Source organism: Notothenia rossii (genome assembly GCF_949606895.1).
Source record: "Notothenia rossii genome assembly, chromosome: 8".
In the NCBI taxonomy this organism is placed as follows: Eukaryota; Metazoa; Chordata; class Actinopteri; order Perciformes; family Nototheniidae; genus Notothenia; species Notothenia rossii.
The window spans coordinates 5045529-5068716 of NC_136906.1; the positions used below are offsets into that span (position 1 = coordinate 5045529).

The 23188-nt window shown below is 38.9% G+C and overlaps 2 protein-coding genes across 4 annotated transcripts; both read right to left on the reverse strand.

Moving 5' to 3' along the window:
* Positions 1 to 4515: 4515 nt before the first annotated feature.
* mcoln1b (mucolipin TRP cation channel 1b) lies at positions 4516 to 17527 on the reverse strand. The gene is made up of 15 exons (XM_079644370.1): positions 17510 to 17527; positions 16234 to 16459; positions 15053 to 15091; positions 14692 to 14960; positions 12891 to 13052; positions 11924 to 12080; positions 10376 to 10457; positions 10197 to 10293; positions 9464 to 9563; positions 9262 to 9368; positions 8830 to 8979; positions 8646 to 8747; positions 6878 to 7000; positions 6212 to 6418; positions 4516 to 4670 (listed from the first exon to the last, which is right to left on the reverse strand). Exons 2-15 carry the CDS (start codon positions 16274 to 16276, stop codon positions 4536 to 4538), a joined length of 1773 nt encoding a protein of 590 aa, XP_079500496.1. The 5' UTR covers positions 16277 to 16459; positions 17510 to 17527; the 3' UTR covers positions 4516 to 4535.
* Positions 17528 to 18031: 504 nt separating this feature from the next.
* On the reverse strand, positions 18032 to 23188 carry trappc5 (trafficking protein particle complex subunit 5). Of its 3 annotated transcripts, none has more exons than XM_079644379.1 (3): positions 23064 to 23188; positions 20592 to 20864; positions 18032 to 19451 (listed from the first exon to the last, which is right to left on the reverse strand). In XM_079644379.1, the coding sequence occupies exons 2-3, from the start codon at positions 20859 to 20861 to the stop codon at positions 19155 to 19157; spliced, it is 567 nt and encodes a 188-aa protein (XP_079500505.1). In that variant the 5' UTR covers positions 20862 to 20864; positions 23064 to 23188; the 3' UTR covers positions 18032 to 19154. The 3 variants fall into 3 exon arrangements, with proteins under 3 accessions (XP_079500505.1, XP_079500503.1, XP_079500504.1); XM_079644377.1 differs by lacking the exon at positions 23064 to 23188 and adding an exon at positions 22070 to 22212; XM_079644378.1 differs by lacking the exon at positions 23064 to 23188 and adding an exon at positions 22070 to 22154 and having other exon boundaries at positions 20592 to 20861.

The window sequence follows — 23188 nt, forward strand, 5'->3', positions numbered from 1 at the left end:
TTAACCAATGTTTCTTCATTTGCATCGTTTTCCGAATGGAAATGTTTTGGGTCGTTGTAGCACGTTTGCACCCACCATACATTATGAGCATTCAAATACACGTAAAGTATCAAAAGTAAACATAACAGACTGATTATGCAGAATGACCAGTTTTAGAAACGTAAAGGCCTACTGTATATGATCACATTACTAAATAATAATTACAGATGCCTTCAATTAATTGTGCGGGTGGTAATACTGCAGTTATACTACTTCATATAGGATTTGCATGGGACTGCAGTTAACTGGAAACTGCCTGACTGGAGGTTTTCTCTAAAGGACTTTTTAATCAGCTTTACCCTGAAGGGCTACCCACTTCCTGTCAGTCTGACTCTGAGTGCTTCGCCCCTGGCAGCATCCCGGAGTAAATAATTCATGCAGGTACAGAGGATATTGGACAGCCGTGCTCCGGATTGGACTCCTCCGCACTGAGAGGAGTGAGTGTGCACATCTGCCTTCATCCTCCCCTCTAATTACCTCTCATTTTCGACCATTTGCATATTTTTCTCTGTCTAACTCGTTAACCTTGAAAAGCAGTTTCTGGTAATAGTAGACTAGAAGGTTAAGCACTTAACTTAGTCAGCGTTATTCATCTTTAATGAAGGCAGCAAACCGCTCCCTCTCTTATTGTCTCGCCACTTCTCTCCTCATTAGGTTTTAGCTTCTACAGCAGCATTTCCTTGTATTAGTCTTGGCTCAGGGTTTGATTTCCTGTGATTGGTTGGTGTCTGCAGACAGAGGCTGCTTTCTCCCTCTAGTGGTGACAGACTAACAACACACTAAGGGCTCATGCTCTACGGCCCCTACACACGGCGGCGTGCGTTGAAGCTTCAACGTTTCTGCCCATTCACTTTGAATGGGGTGACGTCACGCTTCACCGAACTGCATTGTGGGAGCAAAGCGTAGCCTCAGCCAATCGAATCATATGCCTGTACAATAGCCAATCAAACCGCGTGCGCGCCAGACAAGCCCAACGGCAAGCTTCAACGCGACGCTGCCGTGTGGACGTACCGTGACACTTCCCTACACACGGCGGCGTGCGTTGAAGCTAGCCGGCGGGCATGTCTGACGCTCGACCAACAACCAATCACATTAATCTCCCGCCCCGGACACACAAGCACGTGGTTTGATTGGCTAGAGCTTGTACTGGTATATGATTTGATTGGCTGGTGCTTCCGTCAACGCTTGAAAAGTTGAACTTTTCTCAACTTTTGAAGCGACTAACGGAGGCAAAGCGACGGAACCACAATGCAGTTCGGCAAAGCGTGACGAATGGGAAGCGTCTCCGTTGAAGTACGCAATGCTGCCGTGTGGACGTACCGTTAGTGGTGCAGGAATGAATCCTAAAACCTGAACGTGAGTCAGCATTTTAGCGCTTTATGTTCTCTTGCTTGAAGGCAAAGGTTTATTTAATATGTTTTTGGTTGTTAGCATGAAAAAAGGCTCTGTGGTCAACACAAGTTTAAGAGATTACAATTTTCTTCTACGATATAACATACGCCAGTAAATAACCCACTGGTGAATTTAAAAACAGAGGTTGCCAACAAGTGTTTAAATGAGACGACTAAACGTCTTCAGACCCAACATTAGCCGCCTTTAGCTTAGCGGAAGTGACATGGAGTCATGTTAAACTGTAGTTTATAGATCAACTACGCAAGCTGATGTTTTGTTGATGGTAAGGACATTTGAAATATTCCTGAATTGAATGTGCATTTTTTGCTCACGTCATTTTTAATATGCTATCAGATACAGAACAGGTAGTAGTCGTCCACGTCGACAGACCTTTGTGAGAAAGCAACACATCTGGGACAACCTCTCGGATAAGAACCTTCTTTCTGTTTTAACAGACTTGTATCAAGTCAACCAAAATACTGGAAGCAGCTATCAACATGTGTTTAAACTGTCGAAGCAAAAAAAAGCGTGTTGTTTGTAGCGTCCACGTTTTTTCCTATAAAGTCTGTGGTTGTTCCCATATTACTCACCAACACACAGAAGTATCAGGATCGACTTCTCAATTCAGAAAAGAGGACAATCTGAAGAGCACTTGAATGCCGCGCGTTATCTCTATACCACTGTGACATGACATTTTAGTGAGCATCTGACTTTTAAAACGGGCATACAATGTGTCTGCTGTGATAAAGAATAAATACACCATTTTGAAGTCTTTCCAGTTTATTTGACTTGAAATGTTTTCATTCAGATGGCAGCAGCTCTACAGAACAGAATTCATAAAAATGACCATTAAAACGTGTACTCCTATACAGAAATGAATACTCAAATAATATCAATACAAAATAATCAAGACAGTATAAAAAATGTAAGAAAGCAGCTTTAAATAAAAACACTGTTAACATAAAACCGTAACGACGCATTGAAATCAAGTGAATCAGTCTAAATACGGTGCAAATAATGAAGAGTAAATAAACATTCATAAAGCGTAAACACGTGTTGTGATAGTAAACAAAAGTCATTCATATAAGTTAGCATAACAATAATTTAATACACCCTTTAGTCCTGAAACATTTTGTGCAGTGAACGTCCCTTTTCCATTAGACAGCGCCATTAATGAGCCTGAAAAAAAATCAGTCCGCTTCTAATATAGGATATTTTGAATATAATAAGTTCAAAAAAGGTGAAATGAAGAATTGCTGGTTTGCAGAAATACCCTTTTTCATTTACAGATAATATAACAGAGCTATTAAGCTTTCAAACAGGCATCAAGGTCAGTGAAGTCTGACACATTATATATTATATAACTCCTAACATATTACCCTACAAAGCCTAAACACATACATACTTAGTTAAAATTGACTTAAGGGAATATTTCACCTACAAAATGATCATTGTTCATCATTGAATTACCTAGTGTTACCTTGAAACCTAAGAACATTCAGCTTTTTCTCAAATTCCTCCAAGATGAGCAAAGGATCCCCAAAACTCTTAATTGATCTAAATGGATGCAGATTTAACAGCAAAACTATCAAAACAGTCAACGTTGTATGCTGACTACTTCACAAGCAAATTCATTTCGACTAAAACCTTTAGTGTTTCTCAAACTTTTTCATACCAAGGACCACTTAACCAATAAAAAAAACACTCGCGGACCACCTAACTCCACAAATATCCAAAATCACATCGTTTTTCTAGAACAGATTACAAATCGCCTGAAAATGGTACAAACAACTGGTAACATGTGTGACGAAGGTGTTGCGCTGGGCTATATCATGCAATCGAAAGTGAAACTTATGCTAGCTCCATTGCGAAGATATTCCCGCGAGAGTGCGGAAAACTCAAATTAATTAATTTATTTCAAATGTTACCAATATATTCACGGACCACTAGGGGGCGCTCACGGACCACCAGTGGTCTGCGGACCACACTTTGAGAAGCATTGCTTTAGAGGGAGGCGTAGCGCAACTTAGCAAGTGTGACACTGCTCATTAAAAAGTGTTTTAAATAGTAATATTTTAGACAAGATGTATATATTTGGTAAGTAATTAGCATACGAATAGATACATCGGACTGGGATTAAACTCCACAAATTGTGTGAGAGTTTTAAATGAATGTTTTGATATAATTTTACTGTTTTAAACGCATTTTCTTCATTAAACTAAGAAATGTCTCTGTATTTTGGATTCTTCGCTCATTGCGGAGCCATGTGAGAACGTTTTCACTGCGAGCTATTGATATAGAAAAGGTATTTTTGTGAATTAAGCTTCCCTTTAAACTTCTAGCTCATTGGTTAAAATTGACAAGACAGCTGCCTTGCACAGAGCACTGCAGAGTCTCTCAGTGCATTAGGCACCTGGCTCTTAACAGCAATAACACTTGATACATATTGATGATGAATGGTCCTTCCTCGCGAAACCATCATCTTCCTCCTCCAGCCAGGGGAGGATGAGAACAGAGCGAAAAATAAGAAAAAAGATGAGCGGAGGAACAACCTTGAAAGTGAAATGGTTGGAGAAGCTAAAGTCACAGCGGTTAATAATCCCTATGAAGATTCAGACACATATTTACATATTCTAAAAGGCGTGTGGACACTGAAATGATGATAAACCGCTGTGTGTGTTCCGGTGGAAATGTGCGTCCACTCTACAGCGATGAATATGTTTACTGGCATTATTCTTGTAGTCATCAAAGCTTTGACAAACTGACATTTCACAAAGAGACCATAAATTATTCATACAATACAAAAGCCTGAGCAGGTAATTGGGCCTGTGTGCGGTGCGTTCAGGCGTTCCCGGACAAATCGAAATGCAACAATTTCAGAAAGCAAAGGACAGAGTGTTCAAGGTCAGTCGCTTCTCTCTATCGACGCATTCAGAGTCCCTGCTGGGTGTTTGAAGCTGTCACAGGAAACATAGTGCTTTACACACACACATATACACACACACACACACACACACACACACACACACACACACACCTCCTCCTCCTCCTCCTCCTCCTCCTCCTCCTCCTCCTCCTCCTCCTCCTCCTCCTCCTCCTCCTCCTCACCACTCACAGCAGCAGAGGAAGGAGCACGAGGATCCTTCTGGCCCTCTGAACTTTCCGGAGCTCGGTGTGTCGTTGCACTCGGAGATGAACTGGTGCAGAGCGCTGACTCGGACCTGCTCCTTCGTCTGAGCCTAAGGAGGAGACGAGAGGAAGGTTCAATATTTCAAATGTTCTACATACTGACCCATCGAGGTATTCATACAGGAGAGTATAACTGTTTTACTAATAAGTCATAGAGAGGACTGCAGCATAAGGGAAATACATGAGGAGGATGATGTGTTGTTTGTTTTCTATTTCGAGTCCAACTTGTTACGCTAATGCTAGTTAGCTAGACTTATTCTCAAAAGTTAGCAACTGTTGAGACTATGTGTATGTGTATATGTGTGAGTATGTAGGTGTGTATATGTATGTGTGCATAATATGTATATCAGTGTATGTATGTGTATGTATATGTGTATATGTCAATCAACAGATAAAGCCGATTAATAATACTAATAATATCAATAATAATGCATAAAAATGATAATTATTGCAGATTACAAATTATAAATAAATCATTTAGGGACAAGGGGGTGGGATTAAATAAGTTATACTTCTTCTCACTCCTTTTCGAACATTAGATGTGCCACTGTTTATGTTGATAATGCTGTTGTTGTGGTTGTAAATGTCATTTTTTGTTTTGTCATTTCTATGTTTTGATTTGTTTTACATGAATATGCACTGCAACATTTGTTTAGTTTTTTGTAATTTTACTTGTTCGAAATAAAATCAATCAATCAAAAACTTTCATTTTTTACATTATTACTTTTTTCCTGACGGTTTGACTTCATTCCCAAGATTTCTGCTGTAAGTTTCTAATCTACACATGATATACTATCCTATGTAGATACAGTATGCTCCTGTAGTGTTTTGGACATCATATTTTATTTTGATTTGATATAATATTTTTCATTTTATGATTTTTTTCTCTCTATTCCACTTTTTAAGTATTTGTCTGAACACACTGCTGCTTCAGTAACAAACTAATTTCCCAAATTGGGATCAATAAAGTATACATCTATCTATCTTTTTGTATTCTCTGAATTGTTTGTGTTTATTCTAGAAATGCTATTCTTAACCATATTGTTATTTTATTCTTTTTGGCAATTTTTTGACTTTATTCTTAATTTTTTAACTTCATCCACAATATTTTTGACTGTTTGATTTATTTGGGTAATGTCGATTTTATTCGTTCAAGTTTATTAACAATAAATCGACTTGTTTCTCAACATTTTCACTTTATTCCCTGAATTGTATCTCGACAAACTTTATTGCCAAAATGTTTTTCAACTCTGATCTCCACATTTTGACTTTATCCTTAATCTTTTGACTTCCTAAAAAGGTTTTTCCTCCTTTATTTTCACAACATTTTCACTTTATTCTCAATATTTCTTTTTCAATGAACTCAACACTATTATGAAAATGTTGTATTTCATTCTCTAGATATAAACTGAATTCTTGAAGTACAAAAATGTAAAATAAATCTTTCTCCCTGTTTCAATTTCACTCCTGTCCTGATACTCCTACTTTACCTCAGATTTACCATCATGTATTCTGTATGAGTCTAATTTATTTCCCCACAGGCCTGGCCTTAAATGCACGAAGACGAGAGAATGACTGACAGAAATCGTACCATGATGGTGTCGTAGGCTCCGGTGATGAGGGCGATGAACAGCGACAGCACCATGTAGATGAAGAGCGAGATGAAGGTGTAGAGGTAGACCTGGCTGAAGATCCACACCAGAGGGCTGCTCTGCTCCATCGCAGCAAACGTCACAAACATGTCGTCTCCGTTGATCAGAGAGAAGAGGCACTGTGACACCATGGACAGGGAGCGGAACTACACACAGGAACACACGTTATTAATGCAGTATTGAGATGGCTTTTGTATTTAAAAAACAACTGTTTGTGTGTATTGTTTCAATTATTGCAAGTGTTATTCTTTCTACTTGTTGCTGGATTGCTCCCTTTCTCCCAGAACAACACGTTGCAAGCTAAATCCATCACATGTTATTATGACTCAGATTGAATAAATGTCACTTTCCTTGGCTCACTAATCTTACAGAGCTATAACAATGACATGCTGGAGGCAGTTTATGGGAATTGAGCCATGGTGACTTCCTGAGTGTCTGAATGACTCATGCTTGCTCATTCTGTGTGTGTGTGTGTGTGTGTGTGTGTGTGTGTGTGTGTGTGTGTGTGTGTGTGTGTGTGTGTGTGTGTGTGTGTGTGTGTGTGTGTGTGTGTGTGTGTGTGTGTGTGTGTGTGTGTGTGTGTGTGTGTGTGTGTGTGTGTGTACCTTGGCATGATAGGGCCCCAGCACAACCCACCCACAGAAGCAGTAGCCCATATAAATGGCCGCTACGCAGCAACAGAAGCGGATGACGTTAGGAAACGCAGCTCTCAGAGTCACAATCAGGATCTGTGACAAAAAAAGAAAGAGAATGAAATATATTTAGCCAGAGTCGAGCAGGGATGACATTTTATTTGCACTGTAGGCTGACCTGGAAGGCAGCATCTCACTGGTTCCCTTGAGAAAAATCCATGGGATTTTTCCATTGAATTTTGGAATATTGTAGAAAATAAGATCCGTGGCAAACACACATTAATGATACTTACACGCTTTGTCCAGCAGGATAATCTCCACATATTAAAACCACTTTTATGATTTTAGTTAAGTAAAAAGCTAAAGTACACTATAAAGGAACTACACATGCCTTCACCTCACCACTGCTAAGCTAAAGGCGGCTAATGTTCAGCACGTCATTCAAACAATCCCTCAAAACTCACCTTTTCACTCTTGCCTTCAACTCCTAATCCACTTTTTAACTTTTGTTGTTATTTTTTCTTTACCTGCTTGTAAAGCGCTTTGAGCACCGGGCTAAGCGCTATATAAATAACACAACGTATTACTTTACCATTATGATGCAGTTTAGTCGTCTAATTTAGACAACCTCTGTTTTTAAGAAACATGTAAGCTTCAGACGTTCTCCAGGTGGGTATTTGTTGACCTAGTTGATGTCGTTAAAGACCTTATATCATGCATCCTACCAAAAACACATTTAAAAACTGACTTTCGAGATGAGGGAACAGAAAAGTGCTAAAATGCTGACTCACTTCATGGTTTTAGGACTATCTAAAGCAGGGGTGGGGACGGCCCGCGATACCATTTGGTACGGCCCTCGAGGTAATTCGCGTGAGAGCACCAGAACGCGGCTCCGGCACTTCCAAAAATGTCAGAACCCATAACGAGCCGCACACATGCTGCGGCTTTTTCGTGGCTGTGTCTTTAGTTGAAAGCCCAGTGACGATCTGTTCATCTGTCATACTGATCATACAGTCAATAACTTTGTATTTATTAGCATCTGGTTAGCTAGCTATGCTAACGAATATAAGAAGCTTTTTCTACAACCAGTGAGGTAAAGGCACATCTTTATATGATCATTATAGTTATTATAAAAAAATAAGAGAATAAAGTAAACAGGTATAAAATACTATATGACAGTAACATAAAGTTGTTATTAATAAACAAGAATACAGTTTGAAAGGGAAGTGATTTGTAAAATATCCATAAAGAAAAATAATATGCTTACAGTTGTTTCATCTGGGTGTTGAGAGATGTGTCCATGGATCTCCTAATGTTGCTCTCTAAGTGCACCAGATTGATGCTTTTAAAATCAACATGTAAAAAAAAAATCTGTCATGCCCCCGGACCCCCCTAGAGGAGATTAGGTCTCCCCCCCACTTAAATGATGTCCACATGGATAGGAAACTAAATATATTTGCACACATCTTGTGTCTACTATCTTTCTGTTGTGGTGGTCATGCCACAACGTGCTCGTGCATGCATGCGCGAGTCATGGTGAGATATCTGGATTAAGAGGTTGCTGTTTCTTTGCACAGCATGAAAGAAAGAAGAAATGAATGGGCTGTGATTTTAGTATTTTTAAGCAGAGGTCAATCATTTGTACGGCCCTCGGAGGATGTTGAAAAAATTGAAAAGGCCCTTGAGAGGAAAAAGGTTCCCCACCCCTGGTGTAAAGCATTGAAGCAAGTCTTTAACCTACGTTGTATTTCTGGAAGAAGCTGAAGTAGCGGATGACTCCGACCCACACCAGCAGGGTGGAGGTTCCCAGCAGGATCCCACACATGTCGTACGAGGATGAGTTCTGCAGAAACAGGGACAGCTTTAGAAACTGAGCACTGTACTGCAGAGCTGAACGATTAGAGATAATAATGAGAGGACGTTACCTTGGACTCGATGCTGATCTTGATGAAGCTGCCGATGATGGTGAAGGTGTCGCTGAGGATGAGGAGGAGGTACCAGCCGTTGATGAACTCCATCCGGTCTCCAAGGCTCACCCTGCGGATCAGTCTGTGTTTGAAGAACTGCACGTACTCCTGGAGAGGAAGAGGAGGAAGGAGGACGAGTGCAATCAACCAATTATATCGAGCACAGTCTGACTGAAGTAAGAAAGAGGATCATATCAATCTGAATCAGAGTACATGTGTTATCCTGGGGGAAAGTGTGTCTGTGACAGTTTCTATATTTTAGGATAAAAACATGTTCAATAAAAAATACAAAATAAAATGTATACAAACATTAGAAGTTAAAGTAAGAATGGGGTTTGTTTAAAGCAGAATCTTCTGAACATAAACACATCAATCGTTCTGGTGTCTTACGTGTTGCAGCAGGACGCCTCTGAGGACGGAGCGTCCGCACAGCAGCAGAGACATCAGACACACAAACGCCACACACACGTCGAAAAACTCCAGAGCATAACTCTCCGCTGTAGACAAATGATCAGACGCACAATAAAGAAAACGGGTCAATTAAGAACCAGATAAGTGTGTGTCTGAGAGAGTCATGTGACAGTTCTCTCACCGTGCCCGGACACGTTGGGGTCTCTGCACTCCTGGATGGACGCCTGGTTCTGCAGATGGATCTTCACTTTGCCGCTGTGAGCCTTGTTGTCCATGACGATCTGATGAGAGTAAACAACAACACGTTTCATCAGTTCAACTCCTGTTTCAAAGGTCTGTTCATTTAAACAAACAACGTGCAAATTCACACATAATTATTAGACCTGATTTCTATCTGAGCTGCAGGATGGGTGGACAGTAACTAAGTACATTTACTCAAGTACTATCCTGTACTTACGTATCATTGAGGTACTTGTACTTTAGTTGAGTATAAACATGTTTCACTAGTAATTATAACTCTAGACCGATACATCTCAGAAATAATTATTGTACTGTTTACTCCACTACATAAAAGTACATACACTTGTAGTTACTATTTACTACTCACATATATAACATCTGTTTGTATGATACAGTATATGCACTACTAATCTACTCAATTGTACACAAAGTATGCAAATTACAACATAAAGAAACCTCTTATTTATATTATTTAGCAATTAAAAACTGAACATTATAACATGTTGTAGTAAAACAACTATTTTAAAAAGGGCCATTCTGCGAAATATGTACTTTTAAAAGTTTGCTGATGACACTTTTTTACTTTTAATTAAGTAACAGTTGGAACTCAAAACTTTGACTTTACTGTAGATGTTTTAATCGTTTATTTAAATACAGAAAGATGGGTAGTTTACCATGATAGCAAAGGTGTAGCAGTCGGGGATTTCATTGTTTATTATGGTCTGAATGTTGATGGCCTTCAGCTGGAAATCAATCGTGACATTGATCAGCCTGAAGGGAGACAAACATGACAACAGTTAAACACAGCTTTCTTTGATTTTAATGTAAAAAAAAAAGCTTAATATTATCTCACTTGTAAAACTTGAGAGTGAAATTCTTGTAGTCACTGTTTCCTGGAGCAGAACTGTAGGTCAGTGGATTCAGTCCAATGCATTCTGGGGGAAAAAATGATCAGAAAATAGCATCAGAGGAAGTTAAAGGGGAATTTGTCCTCATCACGTGAAGCACAAACCACTTTTCTACACTTCCTCTCAGCATTCAAACGCAGAACTGACCCCTTGGACATCATTATCTAATATTATTATTTTTTCCACAAGATCTATCATGCATTGCCAAAAGTCATCTGTGCCAAATCAGCAGGTGTTTGCAAATAACTCCACTCCCATGGCATGGAAACTGGGTGGTAGAGTCAATGGAAAGAAAATATGTTGTTTTGCAATTGTTTGGTAGGAATGACCAATTGACATATGTGGAGCAGCACCAATGACTCACTGACATCATGTGCTTAAGGGGCGAGAATATACTGGTTGGAGTAAAAAATAACTTGTTTTATACAGTGGTGCTGGGATGACGCATTTTTAAGTCTGACCCTGAAGTTAGCATGTGCCTGGTTCCCTCCATTAAAAGCCAATGGGTTTTTTTCATTGGATTTTGGAATATAGCAGAAAATAATCTCTGTGGCAAACGTTTATGATACTTACGTGTTTTGTTCAGCAGGATAATCTCCACATATTAACACTTCATGATATTTGAAGTAAAAGCTGTAAAGGAACTACAGCACAGTCACAAGATTTCACGTCACCACCGCTTATGTTGGGCTATAAGGGAACTACAGCACGGTCACATGACTTCACGTCACCACTGCTAAGCTAAAGGTGGCTAATGTTGGGCTATAAGGGAACTACAGCACGGTCACATGACTTCACGTCACCACCGCTAAGCTAAAGGTGGCTAATGTTGGGCTATAAGGGAACTACAGCACGGTCACATGACTTCACGTCACCACCGCTAAGCTAAAGGAGGCTAATGTTGGGCTATGAAGGAACTACAGCATGGTCACATGACTTCACGTCACCACTGCTAAGCTAAAGGTGGCTAATGTTGGGCTATAAGGGAACTACAGCACGGTCACATGACTTCACGTCACCACTGCTAAGCTAAAGGTGGCTAATGTTGGGCTATAAGGGAACTACAGCACGGTCACATGACTTCACGTCACCACCGCTAAGCTAAAGGTGGCTAATGTTGGGCTATAAGGGAACTACAGCACGGTCACATGACTTCACGTCACCACTGCTAAGCTAAAGGTGGCTAATGTTGGGCTTGATGACGTTTAATTGTCTCATTTAGACAATTGTTAGCAACCACCTTTTCTAAATTCACGAGTGGGGTATTTACTGACATATTTTATGTCGTAGAACAACCATTTCTTTGGCTTATGTTACCCACAGAACTTATTTCAGGCTAACAAACAAAAAGACATTCAAAAAACCATTGAACACTACACAAGGGAACAAGGAAAAGCTAAAATGCTGAATCACTTTCAGAATGTATGACTCATCCCTGCACCACTCAGTGGATACAATGAACACTAAGGAGAGAAGGATCAAGTTCCTCCTACCGGTGTCCACATGCGGATCGATGTTGAAGGTGTCGTTGGAGGGGTCGATGGTTCCCTTCCTGTAGAACCTCTGGCAGAGGGACAGCGCACTTCCATTTTCACCGGCACCCAGAACATAGGCATACTGACCAAGAGAGATCTGAGGGAGATCCATGTACTGCAGAGAGAGGAGAGGAGTACAAGTCAACATGAGGCAGTGCTGCAGGAACTAAAACCTGGAAATGATTCGGCATTTCAGCACGTCCTGTTCTCTTATCTTTATGTCAATGTATTTTTAAATGTGTTTTAAATGTGTTAGCTGCCCGATAAAAAGGTCTGTGCAAGTTGAAGAGATGTTAACGTTTTGTTCTATACCCCACTGGTGAATTTAAAAACAGCGGTTGCTAACAAGTGTCTAAATGAGACGACTAAACGTCATCACGCCCAACATTAGCCGCCTTTAGCTTAGCGGTGGCGACGTGAAGTCATGTGACCGTGCTGTAGTTCCTTTATAGCCCAACATTAGCCGCCTTTAGTTTAGCGATGGCGACGTGAAGTCATGTGACCGTGCTGTAGTTCCTTTATAGCCCAACATTAGCCGCCTTTAGCTTAGCGGGGGTGACACCAATTCTTGTGACCGTGCTGTAGTTCCTTTATAGCCCAACATTAGCCGCCTTTAGCTTAGCGATGGCGACGTGAAGTCATGTGACCGTGCTGTAGTTCCTTTATAGCCTAACAAGGCCAGTCTGCTCTGATTGGTTAGCTGGCCTGCTCTGTTGTGATTGGTTAACCGCTTAGAGATGTCCCATGTATATCACGTACAATGTGATGGAGAACTAGCCAATAGCTGCGCATGTGTTACCTTATGATGTCACTATCTCTCGGAAGTAAACAAAGGAATCCAATGGAGGCGTTTCATTACATTCCACCACTGACTGATACATAATGACTGTGTAATAAATTGGTATTTGTGTAATCATGAGAGTACCTGCTGGACAGCGTAGTGAATGCGGCTGTAGAGCTCCTTCTGTGTGTGCACGCTCTGAGCAGCTCCGTCCTGAAATCCCTGCAGGAAAAGGTGTTTGAACGCCGCCGTGTTCTCTTCTTTAAACGTCACCACCATCTGGTTACTGAGCCCAAACAGCACCAGCTGAGAAGAAAAGGAGCTTTAACAACAGGCAACTACAGAATTACAGATGAAACCTTTTGTTTTTCTATTCCATGTAAATATATACGGTTCAGGTACAAGATTTGTTGTTGATATCCAATCACACCGTTTTTGGTCAAAACGTATGTAGAAACAATTACAAACTAATAATAATAATAATTCATTTATTTTATATAGGCGCCTTTCAAGGTTCTCAAGGTCGCCGTACAAACACACACACAAAAAATACCCAATACATAACACCAGCATAAGAGACATAAACAAGACAATGCAGTATATCAAAAATGAAATAAATAAAACAGAGGATGTGTGATGGATAATGATCAGGGTGGATATGCCCTCTAACTTCTGGTCACTTTCCAAAACAGTCTCAAGGAGGTAAGAGTAAACCCTCTCCTAAAGAAACCCACTCTCAACCCGTCCGATGTTATAAACTAGGTGAATCATCAGATCCTCCTTCGCACTCTCCGAGAACTTGGAGTTTCAGGCTCTGCACTTTCCCTCCTCACCTCATACCTCGAAGACCGCATCTACAGGGTAACTTGGAGGTCAGAGTCCGACCCTTGTCAATTAACTACAGGGGTCCCTCAGGGCTCTGTTCTTGGTCCCCTCCTCTTCTCTCTGTACACAAACTCGCTCTGATCAGTCTTTAGCCACGTGGGTTTGCTATCCCGGCTCCAAAATGGTGGAATGAGCTCCCCATTGAAATCAGGACAGCAGAAAGCTTACACATCTTCCGGCGCAGACTGAAAACTCATCTCTTTAGACTCCACTTCGAGCGATAGAATTACTAACAAAGCACTTACAGTATATACTAATAAAGGGCTGGCTTATCTAAAGCCAGTTGAGTAGCAATTGAAATGTTTGGCTCTATGAAACCTGATGTACTTATATGATTCTGTTTTCTTCAAGTTTGTATCTTCTTAGTCGAATGCACTTATTGTAAGTCGCTTTGGATAAGAGCGTCAGCTAAAAGAAATGTAATGCGAGTGTGAAGAGATATGTTTTGAGACGTGATTTGAAAATGGGGAGAGAGTCAGTGTTGCGGATTTAAGGTGGAGGAGTTCCAGAGGCGGGGTGCAGAGCGGCTGAAGGCTCTAGACCCCATGGTGGTTAAATGGAAGGGGGGTGCAGTGAGGTGGAGGGAAGTAGAAGACCTGAGAGTGCAGATGGGTGTGTTAATGTGCAGGAGGTTGGAGAGGTGCAGAGGAGGGAGGTTATGGATGGCCTTAAAGGTGAGGAGCAGAATCTTAAAAACGATACGGGATTTGACGGGGAGCCAGTGAAGCTGCTGAAGAACAGGAGTGATGTGGTTAATGGAGGGGGTTCTGGTGGTGATGCGGACGGCCAAAGAGACCGAAGAGAAGGGAGTTGCAGTAGTCGATGCGGGAAGTGACCAGGGTGTGAACAAGAATGGCGGTGCTCTTAAGGTTAAGGGACGGGCGGAGGCGGTTGATGTTGCGTAGATGGAAATAGGCAGACCGAGTGATATGACTGATATGAGATTTGAATGAAAGTGTAGCTTTTGATCAAACTATGATCAAAAAGTCTCAGGGGGTGAAATAATAATAAATAGATGTCCCGTAATAACACTAATAATCAGTTCTAAGTCTGTGTTGACCTGCACGGTGACGATGATGATCTTCAGCAGCTGAAGGCCCAGTTTGAACGGCTTGCGTCCCTTGGCGTAATATTTGTCACACGGGCTCATGAAGAAGTATTTCAGTTTCCTCCTCAGCACCTCCTCCTCTTCCTCATCTTCCTCCTTCCTCTTAGGGGCCTCTGAGCCCAGCAGAGAGGGACGAGGGGCCCCCACCAGAGAGGAGGGACGAGGGGCCAGGAGGTCCCGGGACCCATAGCCCGCAAACTGGGAGAGGAGCCGCTCCTTCTCTGGGAAATACAAAGAAATCCACGGTGATTAACTTGAAATGTGATCAGCATTAGATTCAAAGATTCTTTGTTGTCACATGGACAGCAGCTACCGTGTTGATATGGCTGTGGCAATCTGAAGTCCCAGGCTCCTCCAACAATGCAACACAACTATATATTAGACATAAAACAATAAAAAAAATTGTGCAAGATTATGTTGCAAGACCAATGTGCAAGTAATGCAGGAGAAGTAAACTATATACAGTACATGTCAAAAATAAATACAAAAAGCTAAATGTTTCAGAGAATGTTACATATATATATATATATATATATATATATATATATATATATATATATATATGTATATTGTATTTGAACAATATACATATAAATATAATAGGATAAACAATAACAGAATGTAAAATGAAATGCTGTACAGTGAAAGGAAATGTTTATGTAGTATGCAAATGTCAAATAGCGCTAATGCAATGTTATAAAGTACATTTATTCAATGCTTCAGTACTATTTTGAGGTACTTGTACTTTACCTGAGTATTTTCATTTTATGCTACTTTATACTTCTACTCTACTACACAAACACATATTGTATTTTTTACTACACTACATTTATTTGACAGCCTTAGTAACTAGTGACTTTGCAGATTAAACAGAAGTTTGCATAAAAAACACAGAAAGCTATAAAATATTATATTTTATAGTTAAACTAGTCAACAGTCTGTACGAGGCAAGCTTGATGCATTATCCAACCATGCAATAGAATAGAATGATGATTAAATTGCATCTTTAAAAGGAAATAATAATAATAATTTTCTCATTTAAATGCATTTAAAAAAATTTTTTTTAAATGTCTGCTAATTTTTGCTTTAACTTTGAATATTTTCACTATATTTTCATGATAATTCTAATTTAACATTTCCAATGCAGTACTTATTCAATATTAGTATTTTTACAGTGTGCTATTACTTGTACTTCTTCCACCAATGCATACATAAGGGCACTTTCCCATCCTATGTAACTGCATGCACATTGCACTTTAGTAAGTGACTAGAATATAAATCTTGTTTATCTGCAAGTCAAATGGGATGCAGAACATTTATCTAACATCGATTTTCTTCATAAGACCTTATATGCATCACATCTTAGCATCATCCGTGCAGCCTAATTTAATTTAACATGATGCATTTTGCAGTATTTACAGAATCCATGCATTAAAGAGACAGAAAACACACATGAATTATCTCCATATGTTAGAAACATGAACACAGACCGACCTGGGGAGCTGTCCTGGGTGCACGTGGAGCTGGAGGTCGCCATGGTGATCAGGCTGTGAGGGAGGACGACATCCTGAGCTCAGTATGGAGAAGAGAGAGGATCCATTGTGTTTAACAGGGTCTAGTTTCTACACACAGAAAGGATGCTCTCCGTTGCATTGGAAAACAAACAGAGCAGCTTCCTGGTTACCACGTGACTCCACTATCACGTGACTAGTGTTTGTTGCTAGGGAAACACCGGAAAACATCACGAAAAATATTAGACAATGAAAATAAAATAACGAACGTAAAAGACGGTAAAATGTTCCCATATACATTTAAATACAATAAAAACATTACCTTTTTCTATTCCTACCTTTGAAATATATAGAGTTGGTTTGTTTTCCTAGTTTTCCTCTTTAACAACGGTTCAGAAAGAAGTAAAGACAAATCTAAAACTGTTATTTTCCATAAAGATATTTGTGAAGTAGGCATAGGGGAGAGTGGGGTAAGTTGAGCCATTTTTTAGTTATGCTGTCCTCTAAGCAAGGAGAAATGAGTAACACATAGTAAAAATGAAAACACACACAGTCTACATTTCAGGATGTGTCCTATCAATGGCAATGGTAATAATTAATATTTGATCAAGGGCAGTGAAAATATTACTTCTTTAAAAAAAAAAAAGTATTGTGGCTCAACTTGCCCTAGTGTAGGGGTAAGTTGATCCAGGTCAGGGGGTAAATTGAACCACTGTTCAAACCTGGGCATACCTACAACAAATCTTAAAGGTAACTATAAACAATAAATAACAAACCAAATACAAGCTTAGTTTTTTAAATATCTTTAATATACATTTCGATTGAATTGATTGATTTTTTTTTAACACGTTAAAAGGAAAAGTAATCATACAAATACAATACTCAATACAATTTCATACAGTTTACCAATCAAACACAGGGTAAATTCAACTTTAAATGTAGCCTACAATGAGCTCTTATTATCAACTTGGCCTACTTTCATTCATTTCTCCATTGAAAAACTGGCTCAACTTACCCCAAGGCCCATGGTTCACTTTACCCCATAGCCACCATTTTAGAAAAAATAGCCTAGCTTTAAAATTCAGAGTCATCTTTAGCTTAATGATTCACATGGTTCATGGCTGCCAACACTTCAACATATACAATATATGTGTTTAAACCTGGATACTTTTTTTCTTACATGACAGCCGATATAGCTGACATCTAGAAAATGTACTTTGACAAGCAAAAAACGTTTTTTTGTAAAAATGTTTACTTACCAGACCACAATGACTATCTATCTTTCACAGGCAATGAGAAATGGGTGGAGCTTGCATAATTTATGGTCACTTGATTACAACTATAAGGCGTTGCCTGGTTACAGGGGGTGGTTCAACCCTAAATGTTTTTTTTGTTGCCTTCATATTTATGTTTTTTTACATATTTATGTGCCATACACGCCGTTGTTGGTAAAAGTGTCCGAAACTTTGAAATTAGTCAGTCTGTGTCCCTTTGTTACTCTTGTGTTTCTTTCTAAAACCAGTAATGAGAAAAGCGACTGCAGTGTAAACAGTAAAGAGACACTGGACACATTGCATTTACATTTTAATATGTATTTAACACTTGGTCAGTAGTTAACATTTATAACTAAAAACGGGTGTATTTTTTAATAATAATCACTTGGACTTTTCAATTTGTATTCAATTCTGTTCTGTGTAAATAACTCAACATGTAGGTCAAAACAGTGCTAATTATGTTTAATGCTGCCAGAAGTAAAATAAAGGGGGGGGAAATGCTGAACCTTCTGTACATTACTTATTTAATACTCTTTTAAGCAATACAAGTTGTCAAAATGCAGAAGATGTACATTGTGTTTACATTGTTTACTCTGTTACTATTACCTCCAAAGTAACACACAGACACACACACACACACATTACATGAAATAATGATAAAACAAAGATGGTTGGTATAAGACCTCAGTGTTGTCAATAACATCTACAGCCCTAATTATGAATCTATTTGACAGAGATGAAACATGCAGCTGGAGTCAAACTGGAATGAGACTGAAAGAAATATCTGGAGACTGGACCTTTGTCTGTTACATGAAATACTTTGCAGCAATAAAGATCGTAACATTAATTAACAATACACAAACCAGGGATGCTTTAATTAATTTGACATTTAGGGGGACGTTCTTGTTCAGATTCACTTTGAGGCAAATCACTTTCATTATCAAATCATCTGTTGATCATTTGTTCGATTCATTGTCTATAAAAAGTGTAAGCATTGTTTCAAAGAGTCCAAACTATTCCCCAGAGCCCAAGGTGACATTTTTCAATTCAAATAAATTGACATGTTGGGCTTAACAAATTGAGAATAACTAAAGAAATCAACAATCTGATGTGGTGAAAGTAGGGCTGGTCAATATATCGATAGTATATGAACGTCTAATGAGATTAGATCGTGTCTTCAATTTGGATATCGATTACAAAAGTATGAAGTGATGTTTTCCATATTTTGTCTTTACATCTTGACACACTTAGTCATCGTATTTTGTAAAGATGTTTGTGTAAGACTCAACCCTTATATCGTGTCAATATCAATAAAGGTATTTGATCAGAAATATTGTGATGATTGACTTCCTTCATATCGCCCAGGCCTGGATAAAAGTATCCAAATTATTCATGTTTTTATGAATGAACAAATGTGACGTGAAACTGCAAATAAAATGATTTTCAGAAGAAACTATCCTGTGTCACTTAATAAGGAGTAACAGGACTGAGATGGTCCACAAGAACACGGCGGGTTGAACCGCGCGGGGCGCTGCATGTTCTGTGCTCTAGACCACGTGGCTCAGTATGCTGCTATCATCCATACACTCTCATAAGTTACCACAACAAACACTAGACCCTCCCCAGTCCTCTATCTGCCGTCCAGAGCCTTGTCCCTGGTGATGACCGAGTCGTTGAACTTGATCATGAGCGTGGTGCCCTTGTGCCAGTGAGCCGTGACCTTGGCGGGGAATCCGCTGTGTGTGAGCACGGCCTCCACGATGCCGGCGGTGAAGGCGGCGCAGTTCAAGCTGCTGTTCTCTTTGGGCACGGAGATGTAGGCGTTGATGAGCGGCTCCTTCTCGATGATGTAGTACGTCTTGTCGTCGTCGTTGGCCTGCTCCAGTTTGTCCGCCTCCTTCCCAAACAGAGACTTCCAGACGTTCACCTGAAGGAAGGGAGGAGGTGAAAGTGAATCAGCTCTAAAACCATCAGAGGTATTATTTTCATGGCTTTAATTTCAAAGACTGTTAAACAACTGAACTGCTGAAACCATTTCATAACATTCCTCTGATACTTAATCTTTATTTATCTAATATATAATAATAATAATAATAATGCATTTTACTTATACAGCGCTTTTCACAACTCAAAGACGCTTTACAATATGAGGGAGGGTAGACAAACAAAGGACAGGCAAAACAAGTAAGTATAGTAAAATTAAAAAAATTAAATAAAAAATATCATTCCAATAACTTGTATATAGACTCGTATTGCACTATTCCACTTTTTTTGTTTGTTATTACTTTTAATATAATATACTTTAATATTATTTTAATATTGTCTGCTTATCTGTATTATTGTGTTGCATTGTTGGAGAAGCCTGAGACCTAAGATTTTCAACGACATAATTACTCTGTAGCTAGTTTGACAATAAAGAACCTTGAACATTGAACCATGTGCTTTGTGTGAATAACACAAAACACAACATGATTCATTTTTTTATATATTTGTAAAAAATGTAAATATTCTTCATTCTTTTCCTGCTTTTGGATTTAAAGCATATGATAATGCTGTTAGGAAGTTAGTCTTTACTCACACAAGTATGTCTGTACAAACCAAGTCAGTAAATAAAAAGTAAAAAATTAAATAAATAATAATTAAATCAAACAAATAAATACGCATCTCATAAAGTTTTTAATCTATTTGAAATTTTAAAAAAAATCATATCAATGATATAAATACAATTTTATTTATATATTTATTTTTAAGACCAAGAAATAATAATATTATTTTTTTAAGGGGAGAAAAATGACTTCATATATCAATAATAATAATAATATTAAAAGGGGATTCTTTAAATAAAATAAAAACACTGACACAACAGATTCAGAGTTTGATTCATCAGCTGTATTCTACATGCACTACCGTCTTTGAGATATTTAGATATATACTTTATTGATCCCAATTTGGGAAATGATTTAGTTACAGAAGCAGCAGTGTGTTCAGACATTAAAATACAAACACTTAAGCATCTTAGAGCACCAGGCAAAGCATTATATAAACACCATGTCATATTATTACCGACCTTGATGAAGAGCAGCATGTTGAGCACTTTGGTCTCCCTCTTCCCGTTCTTCTCCCTCAGCACCAGCACATCCAGCATACTGGCCCCGACGCTCTGCCCCATGTCGGCCAGGCGGGTCTGCAGCTCCGTCACCGAGTACACGCGGCTCTGGCAGTACTGCACCATCTCTGAGAACAGCAACGCGAAGGCGCTCACGCTCACCTCCGTCTTCGGGCGCGTCAGAGGGCGCTCCAGGATGTTGGACTTCCCCCGAGTGAAGCGTGTGTCCATCTTCTGTTGGAGAGGAAAGAACAGGTTTTACTGACACACACACATGATGTTGTTCTTGTTGTTACCATGGTTACAGAGCTGAATCCAGATCAAATGCACGCTAAAGGTTCTTTGAGCATGTTTTCTCTCACTGATCGTGCAGTTATGTTAAATGTTTGTTTTCCATGTATTGTGTCTTGATATCTGTCTGTGGATGTGACACATGGAGCTGCTGTGATGCAAGGAGCATTTCAGACTTGATCTGACCGTTAAAGTATTATCCTATCCTATTGTCTTTATTATTTGTCCATATTGAAAGAAAAAATAATAACATTACAGGAGATTATACAAATTCTAACACTAATAGATTAAGCGTTGGATTGATCAGCGGTGTTGTTGTTTTTTAATTTTTAATTTATCTTATTCATTCATGTGTTTTGTTCAAAATACAAACATTGTTTACATACAGTATAGATAACACAAAACAGAAAAACATGCATGTCATGTGCCTGAAATCCAAAGGCATCTTTTTAACATTTATAGAAAAAAGGAATAAATTCAATTAAAAAAAACTGCTCCCCAAAAAATACTAACATCTTTGCAGGCTATACCTAAATATGAGTCGTTGGAGGTTGAGTCTTAGATATAGAAAAACACCTACATTCCCTAGAAACCAAACAGGCAGAATCAGAAAGAATCATGAAGATAAAAGCAGCCAACACTTCAGGACCTGAGACCTCATTTGGCAAAGTGATGAGGAAATGATTCAAGCTACTTATCTCTTGTCAAAGTTATTATCAATTCGGTTGGTAAACTCATCAATCAGCTTACTAATTGAACAGAAACTAACATTACAATCATCACACATTGACACATATGGATGCATGTATCCAACTAGCCTGGATTTAGAGGAACATATGAGGCTATTTCCTTTTCTAGAGTTCTCCCTTCATCAAATTAACCTGTTTTCTTTTCACAAACACAGATTATATTAGCTTTTACTAAAGCACTGTCCTCCTTCTAAAAATCAGTTTGATTCAAACACAACAAACAGCTGATCACTAGCTGTTAGCATAACTAGCATAACAAGCTAACTGACACTTCCGGTTGACATATCTAAACAAGAGTCTTCCACTTCCAGCAGCAGAAACACAAACGTTTTAGAAGCACACACGTATAGTTCATACTCTGTGAGCAATTATACCTATTTTATGTATTGATAAACAGACCTTTGTTGGAGAAAAGACGAGCGACTGTGGAGGTTTTCTTCTTCTTCTGTTGGTTTACTGATTTATTCTTCGTTGGTTTTGATGGCGGACAAGAACCACCGTTATAGGTGCATTACCGCCCCCTCCTGTATTGGGGTGTGTGTGGTGTCATGGCTTTACATTATCTCAGTAACAAAACAAAAAATATACCCTATTTTCCACATAAGAACATTTTTGGGGGATTTGACTCAAAGTGAAAAGTCCGAATTTTGAGGAAAAAAACATTTGATGAATATTATAAAAATAAATGTGTTTTCCTGAAAATAATAAATATGTTTTTTTTCTGAAAGTCCGAATTCCGCAAAAGATTCTGACCTTTAAACCATAGCTTTAAACTCATAAAGAAAGAAAGAAAATCACTTTTCAAAAAGTGTTACACATGTGGCCTTATTCTTCTTCCTGTAGTGGAACATTATGGTTGCACCACGGACCCCCACTCCGACTCCCATTCATCGGCTCTACGTTCCATACTATTCCCCTCCTGATTGTATCCCCTGTTCTCAATATTTATTGTAAACTCCTATCGTGTCCTGCCTTTTGAACTATACTTCCTAATGTCTCTCTCTCTTAATAATATGTAACGCAATGCATTATAATGTGTTCTATATCCTCCACAGTGTTACACTACACATAGCAAATTGCAACCAGTATTTAAATTGCACACCGGACGGAGTATCAATGTATAAACAAAAAAACATATTTACAATATTTAAACTGTATATAGTGTATGTATATAGAAGTGGTGGAAGAAGTATTTAGATTATATATTTACTTGAGAACAATTACACTTAATATGTAATATTTATGATGGCTCAGTTCCAGCATACTGCAGTTAATGTGTGTTTGTCGAGTCACTTTATCTCATGGAAATCAGCGTATCGTTCTTGTTCCTCCCTCTAAAGGTCATTATTATTATTATTATAGATTACCATAATAACAGATGTATACCTTTTACCTATTGTTCGCATCCCAGAGCTTCTGCAATGTATATTCCAGTCCAACCACCGAGTGCAGGCACTTCCTGTTCTCTTCATCACATGACTGCTGCTTTTTGCACCTCTTCAAAGCAATCACTGATGA

What these genes read in the sequence shown, in the direction of transcription:
- mcoln1b (XM_079644370.1), bottom strand. Translation starts at nt 16,276, where the DNA reads ATGGCGACCTCCAGCTCCACGTGCACCCAGGACAGCTCCCCAG. An exon ending in GCCACAGCCATATCAACACG is followed by an intron (nt 14,961 to 15,052) that starts GTAGCTGCTGTC and finishes TGTATTTCCCAG; the next exon opens with AGAAGGAGCGGCTCCTCTCC. An exon ending in TGGGGCCCTATCATGCCAAG is followed by an intron (nt 6,419 to 6,877) that starts GTACACACACAC and finishes TCCTGTGTGTAG; the next exon opens with TTCCGCTCCCTGTCCATGGT.
- trappc5 (XM_079644379.1), bottom strand. Translation starts at nt 20,861, where the DNA reads ATGGACACACGCTTCACTCGGGGGAAGTCCAACATCCTGGAGCGCCCT. An exon ending in ACATGCTGCTCTTCATCAAG is followed by an intron (nt 19,452 to 20,591) that starts GTCGGTAATAAT and finishes CCCTTCCTTCAG; the next exon opens with GTGAACGTCTGGAAGTCTCT.